The 18396-nt window shown below is 41.3% G+C and overlaps 1 protein-coding gene and 1 long non-coding RNA gene across 3 annotated transcripts in view; one reads left to right on the top strand and one right to left on the bottom strand.

The window, feature by feature from the left end:
• Positions 1–18396, bottom strand: part of LOC310635062 — a 792702-nt gene that overhangs the window by 714790 nt on the left and 59516 nt on the right. The window lies entirely within an intron of this gene.
• Positions 8815–18396, top strand: part of HLF (HLF transcription factor, PAR bZIP family member) — a 66430-nt gene continuing 56848 nt past the window's right edge. The window contains exons 1-2 of one of the 2 annotated variants that reach the window (XM_083353638.1): positions 8815–9222; positions 11982–12317. In XM_083353638.1, coding sequence (XP_083209764.1) covers positions 9117–9222; positions 11982–12317 — 442 coding nt within the window. In that variant the 5' untranslated portion in view covers positions 8815–9116. The remainder of the gene's footprint in view (positions 9223–11981; positions 12318–18396) is intronic. The other variant, XM_083353639.1, reaches the window with a different exon arrangement.

Here is an 18396-nt window from a genome sequence, read left to right on the forward strand (position 1 = left end):
TGGCTGTTTTCTCACCTATACATGTTGCCTGGACACCTATGGCTACAACTCATGCTTCAATCAGCTTTTCTCATCTCACACCCTCTAAGTGTGTTGTGTCTGCAGTGCCCAGGATTTCCAACCAATAGATATGCCGACTGGAAATCTAAAACTTGGAAGGCTTGACAGATGGAGGGCATCAAGTTGAAGAAAGCTGGCCTGAGTAGCAGATTTGCTTGTTTCAACAGTATTGCTTGTCTAGAGAAAATTGCATTTGGGAACGTTATTAAAACAAGATCCTGCTGGCCTTCTAAAAGGCCTAGTTTTGTTATCACGTCCAGGGTACCAGGAGTTTGATAGAGTCTCTGAAATGATTTGTGTTGAGCTGGTTGTTGTTGTTTTCTAAATTTTAGTTTTGATATATGTTAGTTCTTGATTTGTTATAATCTTTTTGTTCTGTTTTTAATCCTTGTTGGCCACCCAGACTCATGTATCGAGATAGGCAATCTCTAAATTGAATGAATGACTAAATAAATACTGGGTAGCTCAGTCGTATTGACCTGGATTGTGATGTTGTCTGCAGGCATCCTGTTTGCAGAGAATCTCTATAAAGCCTTCACAATAAATAGTCTTTCCCTTCACATGCATGCCATTAGCCACAATAATATTTTTATGCCTTAATAATAAAACATATGATAGTTTGCTTGAACTCTTCACACAGCCAGGCTTTCTATGAAGAAAACAGCCATTATCAAAGGAACACCACCTGCTGAGTTAATATTGACTTAAGATACTAAGTCAATACTTTTTCATTTAAGTGTTTGGCAAAAAGGCTCCCGTTTGCATGTTACCAACTCATAAACATATACACAGATCCTTCCCTCAATAAAAAATAATCATCTCTGGAATTTGAAAAGCCACATCATTAATGTATTTAATGAAGCAAATGGCTTCTCTTATAGTAGATTCTGTGTAAATGCTACTAGTTGGGGTAGGAATACTGAAATACTTCTTCCAGCCCATTGAGTCATTTTCATGGTGGTGTGACTGTGACCATAATACCTTTTCTGGCTGTCCTCCTGGGCCCAGATAGAGTTTGACAATTTTTTTTAAAATGAAATGATGGTCTTGTCTGTTTGCATACTTGTAAATAAAGTATTCCTATTAGGCAGAGTGAATGTGTATGTGTGTATAGATATAGATGTAGATATAGATATAGATAGAATTTGCATCCTGAACATGTAGTATTACAAGAAATATTACACAATACATTGGAAAATTAAGAGATAACTTTAACTTAGGGTGGGCAGCCATGTTGTAATATTACTGCCTTTTTATTGAATGAATGAAATGTCAAGACAGGTACTAAAATAAAAAGGATGAAAGAGGTAAATAAACCAAGAAATAAAAATGGGTAGGTAGAAATGTCATTAAAGTACAGACTGTGGAAATGTAACTGATCCAAAAGCCAGCCAGAGTTAGCAGCTAGAAGGGTGCGCCGCCTTCAGTTTAGAGCTGATGTCAACAGTGCATGCGAGAGTCCTGTCATGACAGTGGCATTTGGCATGGAATCCATGGGGCCTTTTCATGACTGCCGCTTCAGAGCTTCAGAGGAAAATTGAATAAGGATCATGTGAGTTACAAAGCATTTGCTCTCCTTCAAGGCTAGCAGGTTTCTTCTCTATCTCACCACATTGCTGCCTGCATGTCTGTGAAAGGAAGCAGAAGAGATCCCTCTTCATCTTGTCAACCTGAAGGAAGTTTTCTGATTTTTCCTGATTTTTCCGGATGCAGCGTTACAACAGGAGCGAGATGCTGTGGCATAATGCTGAACTACAACTCCCAAGTACAACTCCCTTTCCTCTCAACTGAACGTGTTGGCTTGGGCTGCTGGGAAATGTGGTTCAGCAACATTCAAGAAGGTGCCAGTTATCCTGCCTCTGCCCTATAGTGTCACATTACACAGGTGTGTTCTTCAAATGCTGTAACTGTGGTGCATTTCATAGTTGTCCTTTGAGTATGTGCCATCAAATCGGTGCTGCCTCCACAGACCTTCTCCAGGATGACCTCACCCCAAGCTGCTCCTTCAGGACTTTCAACTGCACACCAATCACTTCTGAAATCAAAAGCATCCATCTTGCTACTGGTTTTCTTCTTCTCCTCTTTCCTTCCGCTTTTCTTAGCAATAAGGACTTCTCAAGGGACTGGGTCTTTGCATAATATGTCCAAATTATTAATAACTTGATCCTACACCATCTGAAACTTAGGTACCTTTCATAATTGTCTTTAGAGGCATTAACAATGGTTTCAGTTCATCCAGTGACTAAGCCTTGGGGGTCCACAGGTTGAGGTAAGGTGAAGCAGGTTACGATGCATGGATGATAGTGTCATCATATAACTGACATTTCTCACAACAATGCCATTTAATGTAGATATTGCTATACTAAATGTGGTTTATTTATAGCTCACCACATTGTGTGAATTCAGGCAATGTAATTTAAAAACCATGACTTATAATTACATCTGTGAACATAGGCAATTAATTTCATAAATCACGGTTAACCAAACCACGACTTGTATAAACACAGCCATTGCGTAGGTGTGCACACTACATACTACTATAGTACTATCAATATAATGCCATGAAATATGGACTCATAGGTTGGCTCCAAATAAATAGAGTCCTCAATGGCATAAAAATGATATAATAAAGGAATACAAGGATTTTTTTTAGCTATGTCGTTAGACCAATTCTTGACAGCAAAGCACAGTCTTCCCTTTTTTTAGGCAGCAACATAGCTGCATACCATTTTTCAAGAAATTGATCGTCTCGTGTTTTACAACTAATACACCGCTGGAAAAAAGATTCTGAAATTCTGCTATGGTACCTAAATCAACCAACCCATATTGATTGCTTAAACACATCTTGTCTGGAAACATAAATTGATGGCAAGTTGAGATTAAGAGGGTGCTACTCAAAACTTCCAAACTGGATACAAATTGCTCTCTTGGGTCCCCATGGAAGGTTATTAAAGGAGCTGAAAGTATTAAAGATGCCCATCGTCCACATATTGTGCAAAAGTGTTAGACAGAAAAATGCCCAGGCTTTTACTTTCGGTACGGAAGTTTGCACACTTTTTTGAACTTTTTGATTTTTTTAAAAAAAAGTACTTTTAACTTCTTACCAAAGTTCTAGGAAATGGTGCAATGTTTTATGAGATTAAGTTAAGAATATTAGTTTGAAAGTTTGTCCTTGAATATATGTCCACGATTTTGGTCAGTTGCTTATGCATCTGTTTCTGCTCCTAGGTAGCCGTTAGGAGAAAGACCTGAAGAAGAAAAGAAAAAAGAAAAAGAAATGCATGACAATGAAAGATCAAGTAGTTCATTAATTGTGTTTCTTTTGTTGATTTTCTACTTCACTACAGTATTTAACTCTTACCATGCAGCAAACTCCTCTGCATTTTTACCCAGAAAATCATTTTATGAGGTTTATTCCTGTACAATCTCTGATGGGATTGCAGCGATAGTTGGCACACATCAGCCGACATGTAATTTTTTTTAATCACGTTCGAAAGTCATAGTTAAGAATATAACATATATTTCAAAGCTTAGATTACTGTACCACTGGGGAATTCTTTTATCCTGGCCCATTTTGATGCTGGAATATCTGGTATTTAGACTTGCCTTGCCCCCAGCCTGGTCACAATCAAGAGTCAATCAAGGACAAAAGTCTGCCTCCTTTTCCTGTTTAGCAAAATATCATATTGCACATATTAATATTCTGCTATGTGTTTTGCTTTGTGCTGGAAAGGGTACTGAAGAAAGTACAGCCATCCTGCCCTTCCTTCCTTCCTTCTCAAGGTTTCCTTTTTCTAATCCTAATCACAGATTAATATTGTTTATCAGTATTTCTCAGACTCTCTATTCTTCATCCCAGAGATTATGTTTCTGTTTATTTTCTTTCACTCTTAGCCTTAATTCTCATTAAGATTTCTTCCCATATTTATTTAAGCGCATATCAAACAGAAATGCATTATGCATCACTTGATCCCCCAGTCTACCCATGCCAGATATTGCCCCTACCCCTGTCAATGATCTCCCTGGGTTTATGTAACCCGGTGTCCAATAACTAGCAATTTGGATTGGTGTTTTTTTTCTTCATTTCCCATGGATTGTGTACAAGTAGTTGTTCCTTCCTCCCCACTTAAAAACCTTTATTCTCATGGTTATTTCTTGGGCAGGTAATTTGGAACCAACTGTGCCCTTGTTATGTCCAACCTTTCCAATTAATCCATCAAGTACTTCTGCTCAAGGGTCATCAATAGGTTCTGAGATATTATTTTGTACAGAGTCTATTAAGATAGCAGTTTTCTGTGGGGCAGATTATTTCCCTCTCTTCATAGTTTAGGTTTTGGGGACAAAAAAACCCCCTACATGTGTAGTTTTCTAAGGACACAAACATTCAGCAAAATCTGACTTAACTTGTTTTCTTAAAGAGAGACAAAGTGCTATTGATTTCATGCATAAATGACAAAAAGTAGAGTAAAGGCTAATGGTTTCATCCATTTTTTTTAAAAAAACTGTAACGTTCTGTTTCCCACAAGATTTAAAAAAAAATCTTAGAAGCTCATAAATAAAGAGAGATGAGCTGCTATGTCAGGCTGCAATAAAAGAAGGGGAAGGATAAAAGCTGTCAGTCACTTTAGAAATGAGCAAGTTGAACTTATGATCCCGCTGCATAGGTAGATAAGCCAGATTTGACACTAGGATAATGCAAATGTTATACTCTACATGCCTAGTATCTCAGGAGAAGCTGCAGACCTAACATAGCAACTGTGCAAATCTTCCCCCAGCACCCTTGAAAACTCTCGCTATCTCTCAGCGACAATATCACACGTTTTTCCTATACTGTCCATGAAATGGAGGCACCAAGAAAAACAATGCAGTGGCTGAGACATCGGTGGGCCTGTCGTAGAACAGTTTCTGCCACTCCTGCCATTGGCTAGGATGGCGATGGCAAACCTTTTGGGTTCAGCATGTCAAAAATTTGGAAAATGCCCTGACTTGATTCTGCTGGCACGTCACTCCCTCTCTACCACCCCCTCCCCGCCCAAACAAAAGCAAAGCAAATCTTCACATATTCATTTGTTTTTTTAAAAAAATACAGCCTAATAATATGGTGCTGTGTACTGTATTATATAAATAAACATCAAATCATTAAACCATAAACTACAGGTCAAACAAATTTTCGGAGTGCCTGGAGGCTGTGCAAGAGCACACCCATTCTCATGGGGCCTCCACAGCCTCCCCCAAATTATGCAAGAATAGTGAATAATTGTTGTCGGATATTGTGAACGCTGGCATGTCATCTCTGACATACATATAATAGGTGTGGCCATCACTGGGCTAGGGTTGCATATTGCACTAAACTCGGGGGAGGGGGAGTTCAAACATTAGTAACATGTAGAGTCCCCTTTACACCTGAGGATGATGGGTGCCTTAAAGCAAATGCAAACAAACCACGCAATGGTTAACCCTAAGCTGTGGAGGTATGAACCCAGAAGTGTGTACAGTGTCTCTGGAACCCTGTGAGGGCCATAGCATTCAATGAGCATAGAAGGGGCTGTCAGAGTGCTCCATAGCTATGATCAGAATGAAGGAGGGTGATACTAGCAAATTGGAGAGTACTACATGGTCTACTGTATTCAGGTAATGTTGGCACTGTCTTAGGATCAGCTGTCATTTTGTTATACTCCCTTTATCTCAGTTCTTGGGCTGTCTATGGTAACCCATCATGAGCACTGTTTGAATGTGATTTACTATATTATGGAACTGATCACAGATATCCAGTGTAAACCCATGAGGCACCAATAATGAAATGTGCTTTGTGATGTCATGAGACAAAAGCCTATCATTCATACTTGGATCCGAATAATGTAGCAGTCATATTTGCAGACATTGCACCTTACAATGCATGTCTTGTCACTTCCTTCCCTTTGCCCCCTCCTGTGGATGCTGTCTGGGGAATTCTGGGAGTTGAGGTCCACACATCTTAATGTTGCCAACTTTGAAATGCACTGTACTAAAGTGAAGACTAGACAGCTGCTTGTTAAGAATTTTAATTTGGGTCCCGAGCAACAGGTTGTTCTCATTGACCACTCGTGGTTGAAGCCATGAAACATTGTAACATCATTGCAAGAGCAGTGCAAATTATGTAATATGCATTAGTCACACCATGATGCAAATTACATACAATGCATAATAAATGTCATTTAGGAAGTGATGTCCTGACATGTCATCGCTGGAGCCCCATACGTCCCAGACCCATGTTTCAGGCTGGCTCTGAAGTGATGGGAAACCATTATTGTGGTTTATTCCACAATCCATGGTAAATGCGAAGCATATATAAAGTGTAAATCTGGCCCATGTGAGCAAGGTAGGTAGTTATTGTGGATCACTGTATAGTTCAAAGGATCGGATGGACCAGTTGGACTATTGATTCCAGCCTGAGTGGCTCCCTACCATAAAATAAAACCATATCCCATAATCCACAATACTTTTATTGTGGATTATGAACTTCCAGTCCATGTTCAGCATCCACATGGGGACTTTTTGTTTCCTGAGGCTGAAAAGCTTGAGTGAAGGCCATGGATTTGAGGGAATGTAGTCCCAGCCCATTTGGAGGGTTAGAAAATATTCCGTAAGCATACTGGGCAATTGGACACTTGAAGTTTTTTTTAGAGATGGAGCCAGGACAGAATGTTGCAGATTGCAATGGAATTTGAATAAAATGAAGGTGGTTTCAGGAAGCCTCAAAGTGAATCTGATAGTAGGACTTCACAAAACCTACCACATTGTAAATGGAGTGTGGGAAAACATGAGTGTTTACTAGCTTTTTGGAGCATACATTGGCTTCTTGAATTCTGCCCCACTTAGTTTTTTGTAAGTTAAGAAAATACCTGATCGGAGAACGGAGAGGTGAGAATTTTGGCAGGGAAGTCTGGTGGAACCTGATTGCGATAGATTAGGCAGGAGAGCGATTCAGCAAGTTGCTCTCAGCAAAAGAAAATATCAAGCCCTTCTCTTGCTCTGAAGTTTATTTAAGCAAGTATTTGATACCAGTCCTGAAGCACAAATACCACGTAAGTGGGTATAAAGATTAACGGCCGAGAAGTCTGTCTTTAGAGTTGGGGGGGGGAGTTCCAGGCACTGTGTGCTGCCTCCAAAAACATTCAGCCCAAAAGGAAGAACCACCCTCTTCTTTTTAAAAATTGCCTCATTAAAATTCCCAGGTTAGCTTGCTGCAATAAAAACACCTATGTAAAAAAAAAAAACAACCAGTTTCCCACAGTGAAGAACATAGTGTTGCTTCTTGCATGCAAAGTAAGCTAGTCACTAGCTGCTTCACTCATGTGGCATCAATTTAGAAAAGTCTTAAAACTCCAATTCAGAGGGCTGGTTTTGTCCTTTCAGGTCCAAAATATTTAGGAAGGAAATGGCTAAAGTAATGTCTTCTGGCACTCTCTAAGGGTTTTTACTGGCTGAGGTGGTTGAGGACGTTAACCTATGGTTAATAGAATCATGGCTTACTCAGTTAACTATGGAGTTGCATTCCTCACAAAACAGCAATTAACCACAGTGGCTGGGTTTGTACAAGATAAAATCAAGCCTCTGAGCTGAATTCAATCCTTGGTGACCTCGTAGATACATCTATATAGTTTCATTGGCAGGATATGGAAGTAGTTTGCAGTTGCCTTCTTACAGGATGCTTTTTTCTCTCAACCTACTGCAAAGTCTTGGAATCTCCTAGTGGTCTCCCATCCACTAAGTAGATGTTGCAGGCAGGTGCATTGGATGCAAATCCCTGCTTTCCACAGCACCTTTAGAGATCAAAACCGAAGCCAAGCTCTGCATCCTAGCGTGACCTTGTATGAACTTAGAAAAATAGGCAAATGAAGCACATTTTCAGTGATGGTGGCTTCTGCATTAGGAGCAGAACAGTGTGTGCTCTCTAGAGAATTGGCTGCCTCTGCTATCCCTTGGATTATCAGCAAATTCATTTTTTTTAAATATTTACCTTGGCTTTTAAATAGAAAGGAGCATGTGAATGAATCAAATTTGGCTTTGTAAGGTTTTGGCTACAGCCTTCAATTTTGTTGCATTTCCGTAAATGGGTTCCACCCTGAAATCCGAGTGGTAGCAAAACATTTTTAATAATAATAATAATAATAATAATAATAATAATAATAATAATAATAATAATAATAATAATAATAATTATTACCATTACTATTATTATTATTATTATTATTATTATTATTATTATTATTATTATTATTATTATTATAATAATAAAAAAGCGTTGGTTTTAAAGTTATCGCAGACTTTATTTTCATTTTATTTTTGTTCATAGATTAAAAAAAAAACACCCACATAGCGAAACACGAAGGACTTTCCTGAACGCAGGTCCTCCTCCTCCTCCTCCTCCTCCTCAGCAGAACCCCGCTTTTAAGCTTTGCCTCCCAACATCTTTCTCCAGAGCCGGGGAGAGCGAGCAAAAAGCAATGGAATGAAAAGCAGCCGAGGCGGCGGCGGCGGCGGCGGCGGCAACCCAAAGTTTAATGATGAGGGCCCAGAGCTCGCCAGCTCCTCCCGGGCCCGCCTCCCGGGGAGCTGCGCTAACTTTGACGTCATTTTGATCCGTGTCCGCACATGGGTGTGCAAATGTTCTGAGAGCGGCGCAGGTGGCCCCAGCCAGCTCTTAGGGCTGGGAGGAGCGAGCGAGCGAGCTAGAAAGCGCCGCTTGGCTGTCTGGCCGGTAGGGTTACCTCCTTCCCCCCCCCTTTCTTCTCTCTCTCTCTCTCTCTTTTTCTCTCTCTCTCTTTCTTTAAACTCCTCCGTTTAGTTTGCGGTTATTGATGCAAAAAAAGAGTCCCAGGGACGCCCCGATTCGCTTGGAGCGAGGTCGTCTGAAGCCAACTCTCCCTTCGCCCCAGGACGAGAGCGCTCTTTTCCAAAACAGAAGATCGATTTGGGATTTTTTTTTCTTTCTTTCTTTCCATCCTTCCCGATTCTTCTTCTTCTTCTTCTTTGCTAGCTTAACCAAATCGGCGGAGTGAAGGGGCGAAAGAGGTATGGCTCGACCTGTCCCCTTGAACCCGGCTTTCCTACCTCCAACTTATGGGGTGCTGAAATCCCTGCTGGAAAACCCGCTCAAGCTGCCGCTGCATCACGAAGACGGTGAGAGAGATGGAGGGGTGGAAGGGGGGGGGGAGAGCGGAACAGGGGAAGGAGGAGTGTGTCAGTGGGTTTCCCTATTGCCCCCACCCTTTCGCCCCGCTTTACGCCCTGCGGGTTGTTTATAGCCGTGCGCAACTTTCACCGAAAGCGGCGATCGAGCCGTGCGAACGGAGGCGCGTGTCTAGCCTGGCGTTGCTTGGGAATAGGGCTTTGCGCGTCGAGACGGGACGCGGAGAAGTCGCGCAATCTGAAGCGCGCATTTTTTTTTTTTTTGTTTCGGCTTGCGGAGGCTGCAGTGCAATCTTAAAATGCTTGGGAATTGGTTCTCCTGAATCAAGTGGGATTGATTTCCATGTAAACACGCCTAGGATTACCCAAGAGGTAACAAAGATTCCTTCTAATCCTGCCTTTTTTGCCTCTGTATGTTGGTCGGAGATAAGCCCTACTCAGTACACTGGGCTTACACTCAAGTAAGTATGCCTACAAAACGGCTGCATAGCTTCTTGCTCTTTATTCCAAAATTAGCGCGTGCAGTTTCTTTTACTTTATAGTGTAGCGTTGAAAGTGACCCTACTTTAACTGTATAGTTTATTTTGGTTGGCAGGGTCTGTGGTACATTGGATCTGCCCTTTTGGGTCAGGTGCTTTCTGATACCATTTGTCAAGAAGTCATAAAACAGAGAATTCTTGTCAGAGTATTTGTATGGTGGTGCACTTCTGTGAAGTAAATCCTCCTTTTTAGTGGGATTTCTCTCAGGTAAATTGGGACTGCAATGTGGTTTTGCATAATCTATCAACTTGTTTGATTTAAAAGTCATAGCATTTTATTTCTGTGGAGGTGATTTTGAAGAAAATGTGTGCCTTGAACTGGAGGCCCTCCCCATACAGCTTTTCTCTGCATTATATGGGCATAGATTTACCCATAAATATGTGCGCACAGCTCCCCCCCCAATACACACAGACTACTTAAAGCCTATACTATACTATGAATCAGAAATTTTACCGTATTTCTTGCAACGTGTTTTTTCTCCTAAAGGTAAAACCTAATTCAACCTCTGATTGAAAGTTTCAGAAGAATAAAATATAAACCTTGAATTATTTCTAATAAAGTTGAAACTCCAATGCAGTTAAAAGTCAATTATAGCTAAGCATTGCACAGCATTCAACAATTCCCTATGATTTTCTAGATAATATTCTCTATCACCTATACTTTAATACCTGTGCAGTGTAGTTTAGACTCATCTCACTCCTGTTTACTATGAACCAATACATACATTTTTCCATTATAAAAAAAATCAAACACAAGAATAGGATATCAAGATTAATTATGTTGATGTACTGTATGATTTTGAAAAAAGTTTTTGAGTTCTTTTAGATCATGGTAACAACTTGAAATATTTCCAGTGCTGAAAGATCGGATTGATGAATTGTAAATGTTCAAATAAAATATATTTGAAGAGGATGACCAGTTGCTGAAAAATGCATTAAGGGTTACTTACAAATTTAGGAAGTGGCTGCCAATAGCTATTTGTCAGCATAATAAGTTAAATCCGATGGATACAAAGGAACAAACTACAAGTTGCACAAAGATCTGTAATTACCATTTTATTGCTACTTTGATGTAAGAAAAATCCACCAAGGGGGAGGATTACAATTAATTTTGCAATTTCCTACACAGTGTACAAAAAGTTCTGGCTCTTGGCTTCAAAACAAGCGTGCATTTCAATCCCGGGCATAGGAGTAGAAGAAAGGGGAGATACGAATCTGGAAATGGATGTAGGAAGGAGCTAAAAAGGGGCTTAATATTTCCAGCCTCTCTGTTGCTGCTGCAAGTTTATTTTTAACCAATCTTGAGAAATGCAATTGTGACTCCCCTGGGTAATGTTTGGCTTGTTTTATAGCTTCTCATTATGAATTTGGGTTCAGTTTCTAAGCAGCAAATGATGAATATTGGACTAAATTAGGCTATTTTATTAAGAGAGTATTTCCAGAATTCCTAACTAGCATGTATGTCCACCTAGGTAATTTGGGTTTTAAAAAAACGTTTAACTAAATCAGCTGTGGTGTTCTTCAGATTATTTATTTTTATTTAAAATGTGGTATGTTGCCCTTCAAAACTGATTTGAAGCAAGTTAGCAATGCATCACAAACACAATGTGTATTCTGTTCTTCTTTAACCTATTAGAAATCGTAACTGATTACATACATTGCAGAAGCCATAATCTTATTTTTACTATTTGGATTCTGTGTAATGTACAGCCAAGCACAGCCACCATAGTTAGTAAACTCTGGTTGATGGGTGATTGTGCTATACAATACCAATTAGTGGTGGCTTAAATGAAACCACGTTTTAATAAACCATGACTTAAGCACAGATATGTAAACTCTACCATGATGAATAGCTCCAGTTCTGTAGGATTTGATCGGGGAAATCCCATATTCCATTATACCCATTTGAACAATTTCTCCAGTTTTCCATTCTGGTAATTCAAATGCTCTGATGAAATCTCGGAGTGTTGTTGTTTGAAGCTTGCAATTGCTTGAAGGCAAGATGCAGATGAATTGCACGTTAAAGGCAGAGAGGTAGAAAACATACATGGGCTTAATGAGCTGAAAAATGTATCGAGAGACTTTAAACTCTGTTCCAAACATAGAACCCCAAACAGAGAATAACTATGTAAGGATTTTCTTTATTTTCTTCCTAGCAAGAAACTAGCTGAAAATTCCTCACGCTTCCTTGCCTTCCCCTTCCCTTTCTAGCATTTTATAAAGAAAAAGACAAAGACAAAAAACTGGATGACGACAGCACCAGTGCCACTGTCCCACAGTCTGCTTTTCTGGGGCCTACATTATGGGACAAGACACTTCCCTACGATGGTGACACTTTCCAGTTGGAATACATGGACCTGGAAGAATTTCTCTCAGAGAATGGCATCCCTCCCAGTCCAGCCCAGCACGACCACAGCTCTCATCAACCAGCTCTTCAGCAACCTACCTCAGCCTCGCCATCGGTCATGGACCTCAGCAACAGAGCATCCACATCGGTCCACCCAACTATGGTTTCCCAAAACTGCATGCAAAATACAGCCAGGCCAGGTAAAGTTAAGAGGTCCCTTGACTTTTTGGCACCATGGGTGAGGAGTTACATATATATGCCACGCGGAGCCTTTCCCATTCAGGTGGTGAATATGTGTCAAGTACTGGAGAGAAACCTGATTCAGTGCAGGGAATGGGAGACTGGACACGCTCCTTGCTCTTCCAGGTTCTCGCCCTTATCTCATTCAAGATGAGAGTTTTGACTGACGTTCACCCAGTGTTGAATGTTGTCAAAACTCACTCTCAGTATTTCTCCTTGTTTTGCCGGCACACACCTGCAGTGAGCAGCTGCAGTATCACAATGTTTGAAAGCAGCTCATAATATACAGATTAAAATGGAATTGTTAGAGAGAACCGTGGTGTGGTGCAGTGGTTAGAAGGCAGTATTGCAGGCCAACTCTGCCCACGGCCAGGATTTCAATCCTGACCTGCTGAAGCTTGACAGCCTTCCATCCTTCCGAGGACAGTAAAATGAGGACCCAGATTGTTGGGGGCGATCGGCTGACTACACAGCCTAGAGAGGGCTGTAAAGCACTGGGAAGCAGTATATAAGTTTAAGCGCTATTGCTAAAATTAAGCAATATGCTTATTTCTTGCCCAGCCAGAACCTGAATGAACTCATTAGTTCTATACATGGAGACGACCATGCAAATTCATTTATTATTTGAGGAGGGGTTGCAATACGCAGAATTTACTACCTCCTGCAGGGAGATTCTCATTTAGATGCATACAAAAAGCTAACCATTTTAGAACTTCTGATTCAATATAGCAAGGCTGGTAAGATAAAGAGGGGGAGTACTGGAGCAGAGCCAGCACAGGTTCAAGTTTTCTGTTCTGGTATACTATCTGGACATATTTACATTAGAAATAAATATCCTGGATTAGTATGAAGCCTTACACCAAAGTTGTCCCATAATGTTATTTGGAGCAAGGAGGGAAGTCCTCAAACTGAGACAATTCCCTGTGTTACTTGGGGAATGTTTTTCCCCAAGAACCACATAAGTGGAGACACTTGCTATCAGTTGTAGCTCTCTACGGGATCCAACCAGTATTTTTGCCTGTAAAAGAACCAAACTTTGGTTATACCCATGCAATTACTTACACAAATGCTGCCATATTGATGTGGAGAAATGGCTCTCCCTATTTCGATAAATTACAGGAGAACTGCCATCTCACCTTTAGAATTAATGTCATGTCTGAACGGGCGTTTGCAAAGGTTCATGAGACTTGCTGGAATTACCTACATTCCAGGTTGCGCATTTGTCTGAAATAGGTTAGGAACCTATAGATCTCCAGATGCTGGTGAAGTACAGTTTGTGGCATCCATCACTCTCAGCCAGGGTGTTATAGTTCATTGATATCTGGAGATAAGGTCTCCAGCTAGATGGAGGCTAATAATAGATGCTAGCATATACTTGAAGGAATAATGGAGAAACACTCGAATTCACAATGAGTTTGAATAGTTCATTCTTCATTGAAGGAAGTTTTGCATAGAAGTAACTACTGTCAAATTTTATTATTATTATTATTATTATTATTATTATTATTATTATTATTATTATTTTAAAAAAAGTCTGTTGAAAAATTTCACAAGTGGTAAAGTTATTCTTACTTTTGTTAGAATTCAGATTTACTTTAATGAAGTGTTGTTACAACAATATTGGCAGTCTCCTATTTACAACATTTCTGAATGGTATGTGATTAATAGATCTCATCTGACAGATACTTGCTTATACACCCAGGAAATGTCACAGTCCCTTTATTGGAGTGCCCAGACAACTACTTGATGAATCTAGTAATGAACTGAGAACATTCTCTTGAAAATGTCTCTACAGTTATTCTGAAATAATCATAACATTGTTTTAAACATTCCTTTTTAAACAGAGAAGCAATCTGGAAATGTTTTAAAATTGAGCCTGCAGTACGTTTACATTTATTAGGACTCATCCCTATGAAAATTGTGGGATATCTAGAACGGTTCGATTGATGTTTACAAGTTGGCCTGTCAAACATGTAGTTAGGAAAAGGAGAAATATATGGTGGGGTGAATGAGTTGGCCATTTTATTCATAAGTACTTTGAATTCATTCTACATTGAATTAGGGAAATCTGCACAAAGTGCAATTTGGCCCTATATTTAATTTTCACTTGGGTTATTTATTGCTTATCTGACTTCTGTTGGAAGTCAGCAGTAAGAAACCATGTTACTTGCTGTCTGGTCCTGGCATGGTCAGCCTACTGCAAACAAGAGATTGATGTTAAAGACATATAAGTCAAAATAAATCAAGCAGCTAGCATTGAGAGTGGAAGAGAATAGTATGGAAAATCAAAGCCACGGACTGTGTGATTATCACAAACTTGGAGGAAATTGGTGATCTGGCTGCATCTCTCTGAAAATCAGAGCCAGAATCCTCATGGACATGCAATGCAGTTCAGTTGATGATTTTGTGATTATTTCAATTGGAATTGAAGCAAGTGGAAGAATTTCACATGGAGACAGTTCACATTTCTCTGAAAAGCTATTAAATGCTGACTAGTAAGTGATGGGAAAGGGCTGTGAATCGGTTCCAATCAACTAGTTTCTTTGCACAAAGGTGAATATGGCATCCCAAGTGCAGTTCCACATATAAAGAAAGTGTTGAGTTGAAAATGTGTGCTTGGTGTGCAGCGCACAACACCACAGTGGCTTGGGCTCCCTGGCCCATGTGCTCTCGGAATCAATGGATGATGTATGATGGATATCTTGGTGGCATTTTTAATTTGTTTTTGAGGTGTGATGAAGACAAGTTCCACGTGCAGCTTTTAAAGAGAGGTAACTTTTGAAACAGTGCTGAAAAGAAGTACGATGGAGAGGGAGTAATTTTTTAAAGGAGAGAATTGTAGGTTTTGGAAGCAGCATTGGCTGCAGGAGAAATGTGGATTACATCGAGCAGAGAAAAAAGCAGGTGGATTCTCCCTGACATCTCAGATCTGGTCCTCTATGCTTTCTGTGCTTAAGTGGTCAAAGAGGTTTTTTTTTTCAACTAAAAGAAAGCTGCATGGGGTTTAACATTATGGAAGCACTTTGAGATGCTCCATGGTGGTACCACATGGCTTCCCCACACATGAAACACTTACAAAAAAGATGAAGACTAGGCAAGCATCACCTTTGGTGGGTAAAACCTTCACCTGCAGGGAGGATTTGATGTAGTAATGCTTCCAAGACAACTGTTTCTGCCACATGTGTTCTCAGATGCTACACCACCCTCTGGATTGTGTCAGGTTCTCTCTACGTATATCTTTGAAATGACTCTATGGTATGCCTCAATGGTCAAGCACAGGATGGAGGGTAGAGAAAATTATTAGAATGATAATCCTTCTCTTCACTGGATCCTTTTGGGAGAGCAGGAAAAGCAGCCAATCTTTACATGGCCACCTGTTAAGGTTCATTTGCAACCTCTTTTACAAGTCAGCCCTGGCAAAGATTTATGCTCTTGGTTGATTTTAGAGGGACCCTCCCTCCCTTCCATCTTTTCCCCCTGCCCCAATGGTTGAGGAATTTCAAAGCATACTTCTAAACTATCCTACTGCCAAAAGTTAATTTGATTGCAAGTTTTGTTGTTAGTGTCCACAAATGCCCCTCCTATTTAAAAATCACGCCCAGAGTTTCCTTAGAACCGTGGTGGCGAACCTATGGCACGTGTGTCACAGGTGGCACGCAGAGCCTTCTCTGTGGGCACGTGGACCATCGCCCCAGTCCTAGGTCTTCAGCTAGGTTTTATAAAACCTTTTCACTTTAGGTCTCTGCTGTGTGCAAAAAAAACAGGTTCAACCAATCAATGAATTTCAACTTCTCGTGGGGAAAAAAAAGATCACGCAAAGTTGGAACTGATTGATTGAACTTTTTAGTCCCAGTCTGCCGTTACCACCACAGCCACATCCACCCAATGGGCCACACCCACTCAATTGGCCACACCCACCCAATGGGCCACACCTGCCCGGCACCCGATGATACATAAGTGGGTTTTGGGTTGCAGTTTGGCCACTTGGTCAAATGGATGGGGAGAAACAGGCTTCGTCTCAATCCTGCCAAGACTGAGTGGCTGAGTGGCTGAGTGGCTGTGCATACCGGCATCTCGGGTTGACCAAACTATTCCATCGTTAACAATGGGGGGTGAGGTGTTACCCCCCGTTGATAGGGCTCGCAACTTGGGTGTCCTCCTGGATTCACGGCTCAGTTTTGAAGACCATATAGGAGCCGTGACCAGGGGGGCTTTTGCCCAGGTTCGCCTGGTGCGCCAGTTGCGACCCTATCTGGACCGAGATGCCCTACGCACAGTCACTCATGCGCTCGTGACCTCCCGCTTAGACTACCGCAACGCTCTCTACATGGGGCTGCCCTTGAGGACCACTTGGAGGCTTCAGCTGGTGCAAAATGCAGTCGCGCGAGTTGTGATGGGGGTTTCCTGTTACTCCCATGTAACACCTCTGCTCCGTGAGCTGCATTGGCTTCCAGTTGCCCTCCGGGTGAAATTCAAGGTGCTGGTGATGACCTATAAAGCCCTAAATGGCTTGGGTCCGGGATATTTGAGGGAACACCTGCTGCCGGCATCAAGCTCCCTTCGTCCTGTGCGCTCCCATAGGGAGGGCCTTCTCAGGGTGCCGCCGGTAAAAGAATGCCGGCGGATGACACCCAGGGGGAGGGCCTTCTCTGTGGGGGCGCCTGCCCTTTGGAACCAGCTGCCCGTGGAGCTTAGGACTGCCCCCGACCTTCGATCATTCCGCCGAGACCTGAAGACCTGGCTCTTCGAGCTTTCCGGCCCAGGCTGAGTTTTAATTGGGGGATTTAACTGGGGTTTTATATTTTTTCAGGGACTTACTTTAATCTTTTTAAATTGCTCTTAATTTTTGTATTGATGTTTTATATACCCTGTAAACCGCCCTGAGTCCTTCGGGAAAGGGCGGTATATAAATTCAATAAAATTAAAATTAAATTAAATCAAAAGGTTCGCCATCACTGCCTTAGAACATCCAGGCCGTAAGCCAAGAATTTATTTTCAGTCCAGATCTGCAACATGAACAATACAATAAAGCAATGGAGACTTTGACATATGCAGAATTTCTTTCCCTCACCTCAAGTGATCCAGTAGGCACATATACATTTGGAGCTATAGGGACAAGGTTGCGATAGGTTGTGTTGTCTGTCATTGTTCATATTAGAAATGACTTAATTAATGAAGCCCATGCTTTCTAGGGTCTAGGTCTAGGACAATTCACCACAGCCAACTCACCACAGCCAACTCGCCATGGATCAACTCGCTGTGGGATAAGAGTCACACTAATTTCAAAGAAATGGTAAAATAGAATTACTAAAAAAAATGATGGAAAAGGAGGGACAAAATGAAATGTGAATGACAAACTGGTTATTACCTATAAAGCCCTACATGGCCTGGGTCCGGGCTATTTGAGGGAACACCTGCTGCCGGCATCAAACGCCCTTCGCCCAGTGCGCTCCCACAGGGAGGGTCTGCTCAGGGTGCCGCCGGTGAGAGATTGCCGGCGGGTGACACCCAGGGATAGGGCCTTCTCAGTGGGAGCGCTTGCCCTCTGGAACCAGCTGCCGGTGGAGCTGAGGACTGCCCCTGACCTCCGATCATTCCGCCGGGGCCTGAAGACCTGGCTCTTTGAGCTCTCAGGCCCAGGCTGAGGAGAAATTTTTAATTGGGGTTTTAAGTATACAGGGTTCAATTTAATATTTTTTAATTTGGTTTTTTAACTTTTGTATGGGGGATTTTTTAATTTCCTGTAAACCGCCCTGAGTCCTCAGGGAATAGGGCAGTATATAAATATAATTAAATAAAAATAAATAAATAAATAAAATAAATTTTTAATTATATTGAACTGTTGAATTTTCCTGTGCCAAGTTGTCCTGCAGCAAGTTGGCTATGGCGAGTTGGCCACAGGGAGGTGGGTGTGGCAAGCTGTCCCATTCTGTGCTTTCTATTCAGAAGAAGAGAACTTCTTTCCCCCACTGTTTTAGTTGCAAAGATCATGTAATGAACCAGCGTCAATTTGCCCAATTTGAACCTGCCCAATTTGAG

Source organism: Vipera ursinii (genome assembly GCF_947247035.1).
Source record: "Vipera ursinii genome assembly, chromosome: 2".
NCBI classification, from domain to species: Eukaryota; Metazoa; Chordata; class Lepidosauria; order Squamata; family Viperidae; genus Vipera; species Vipera ursinii.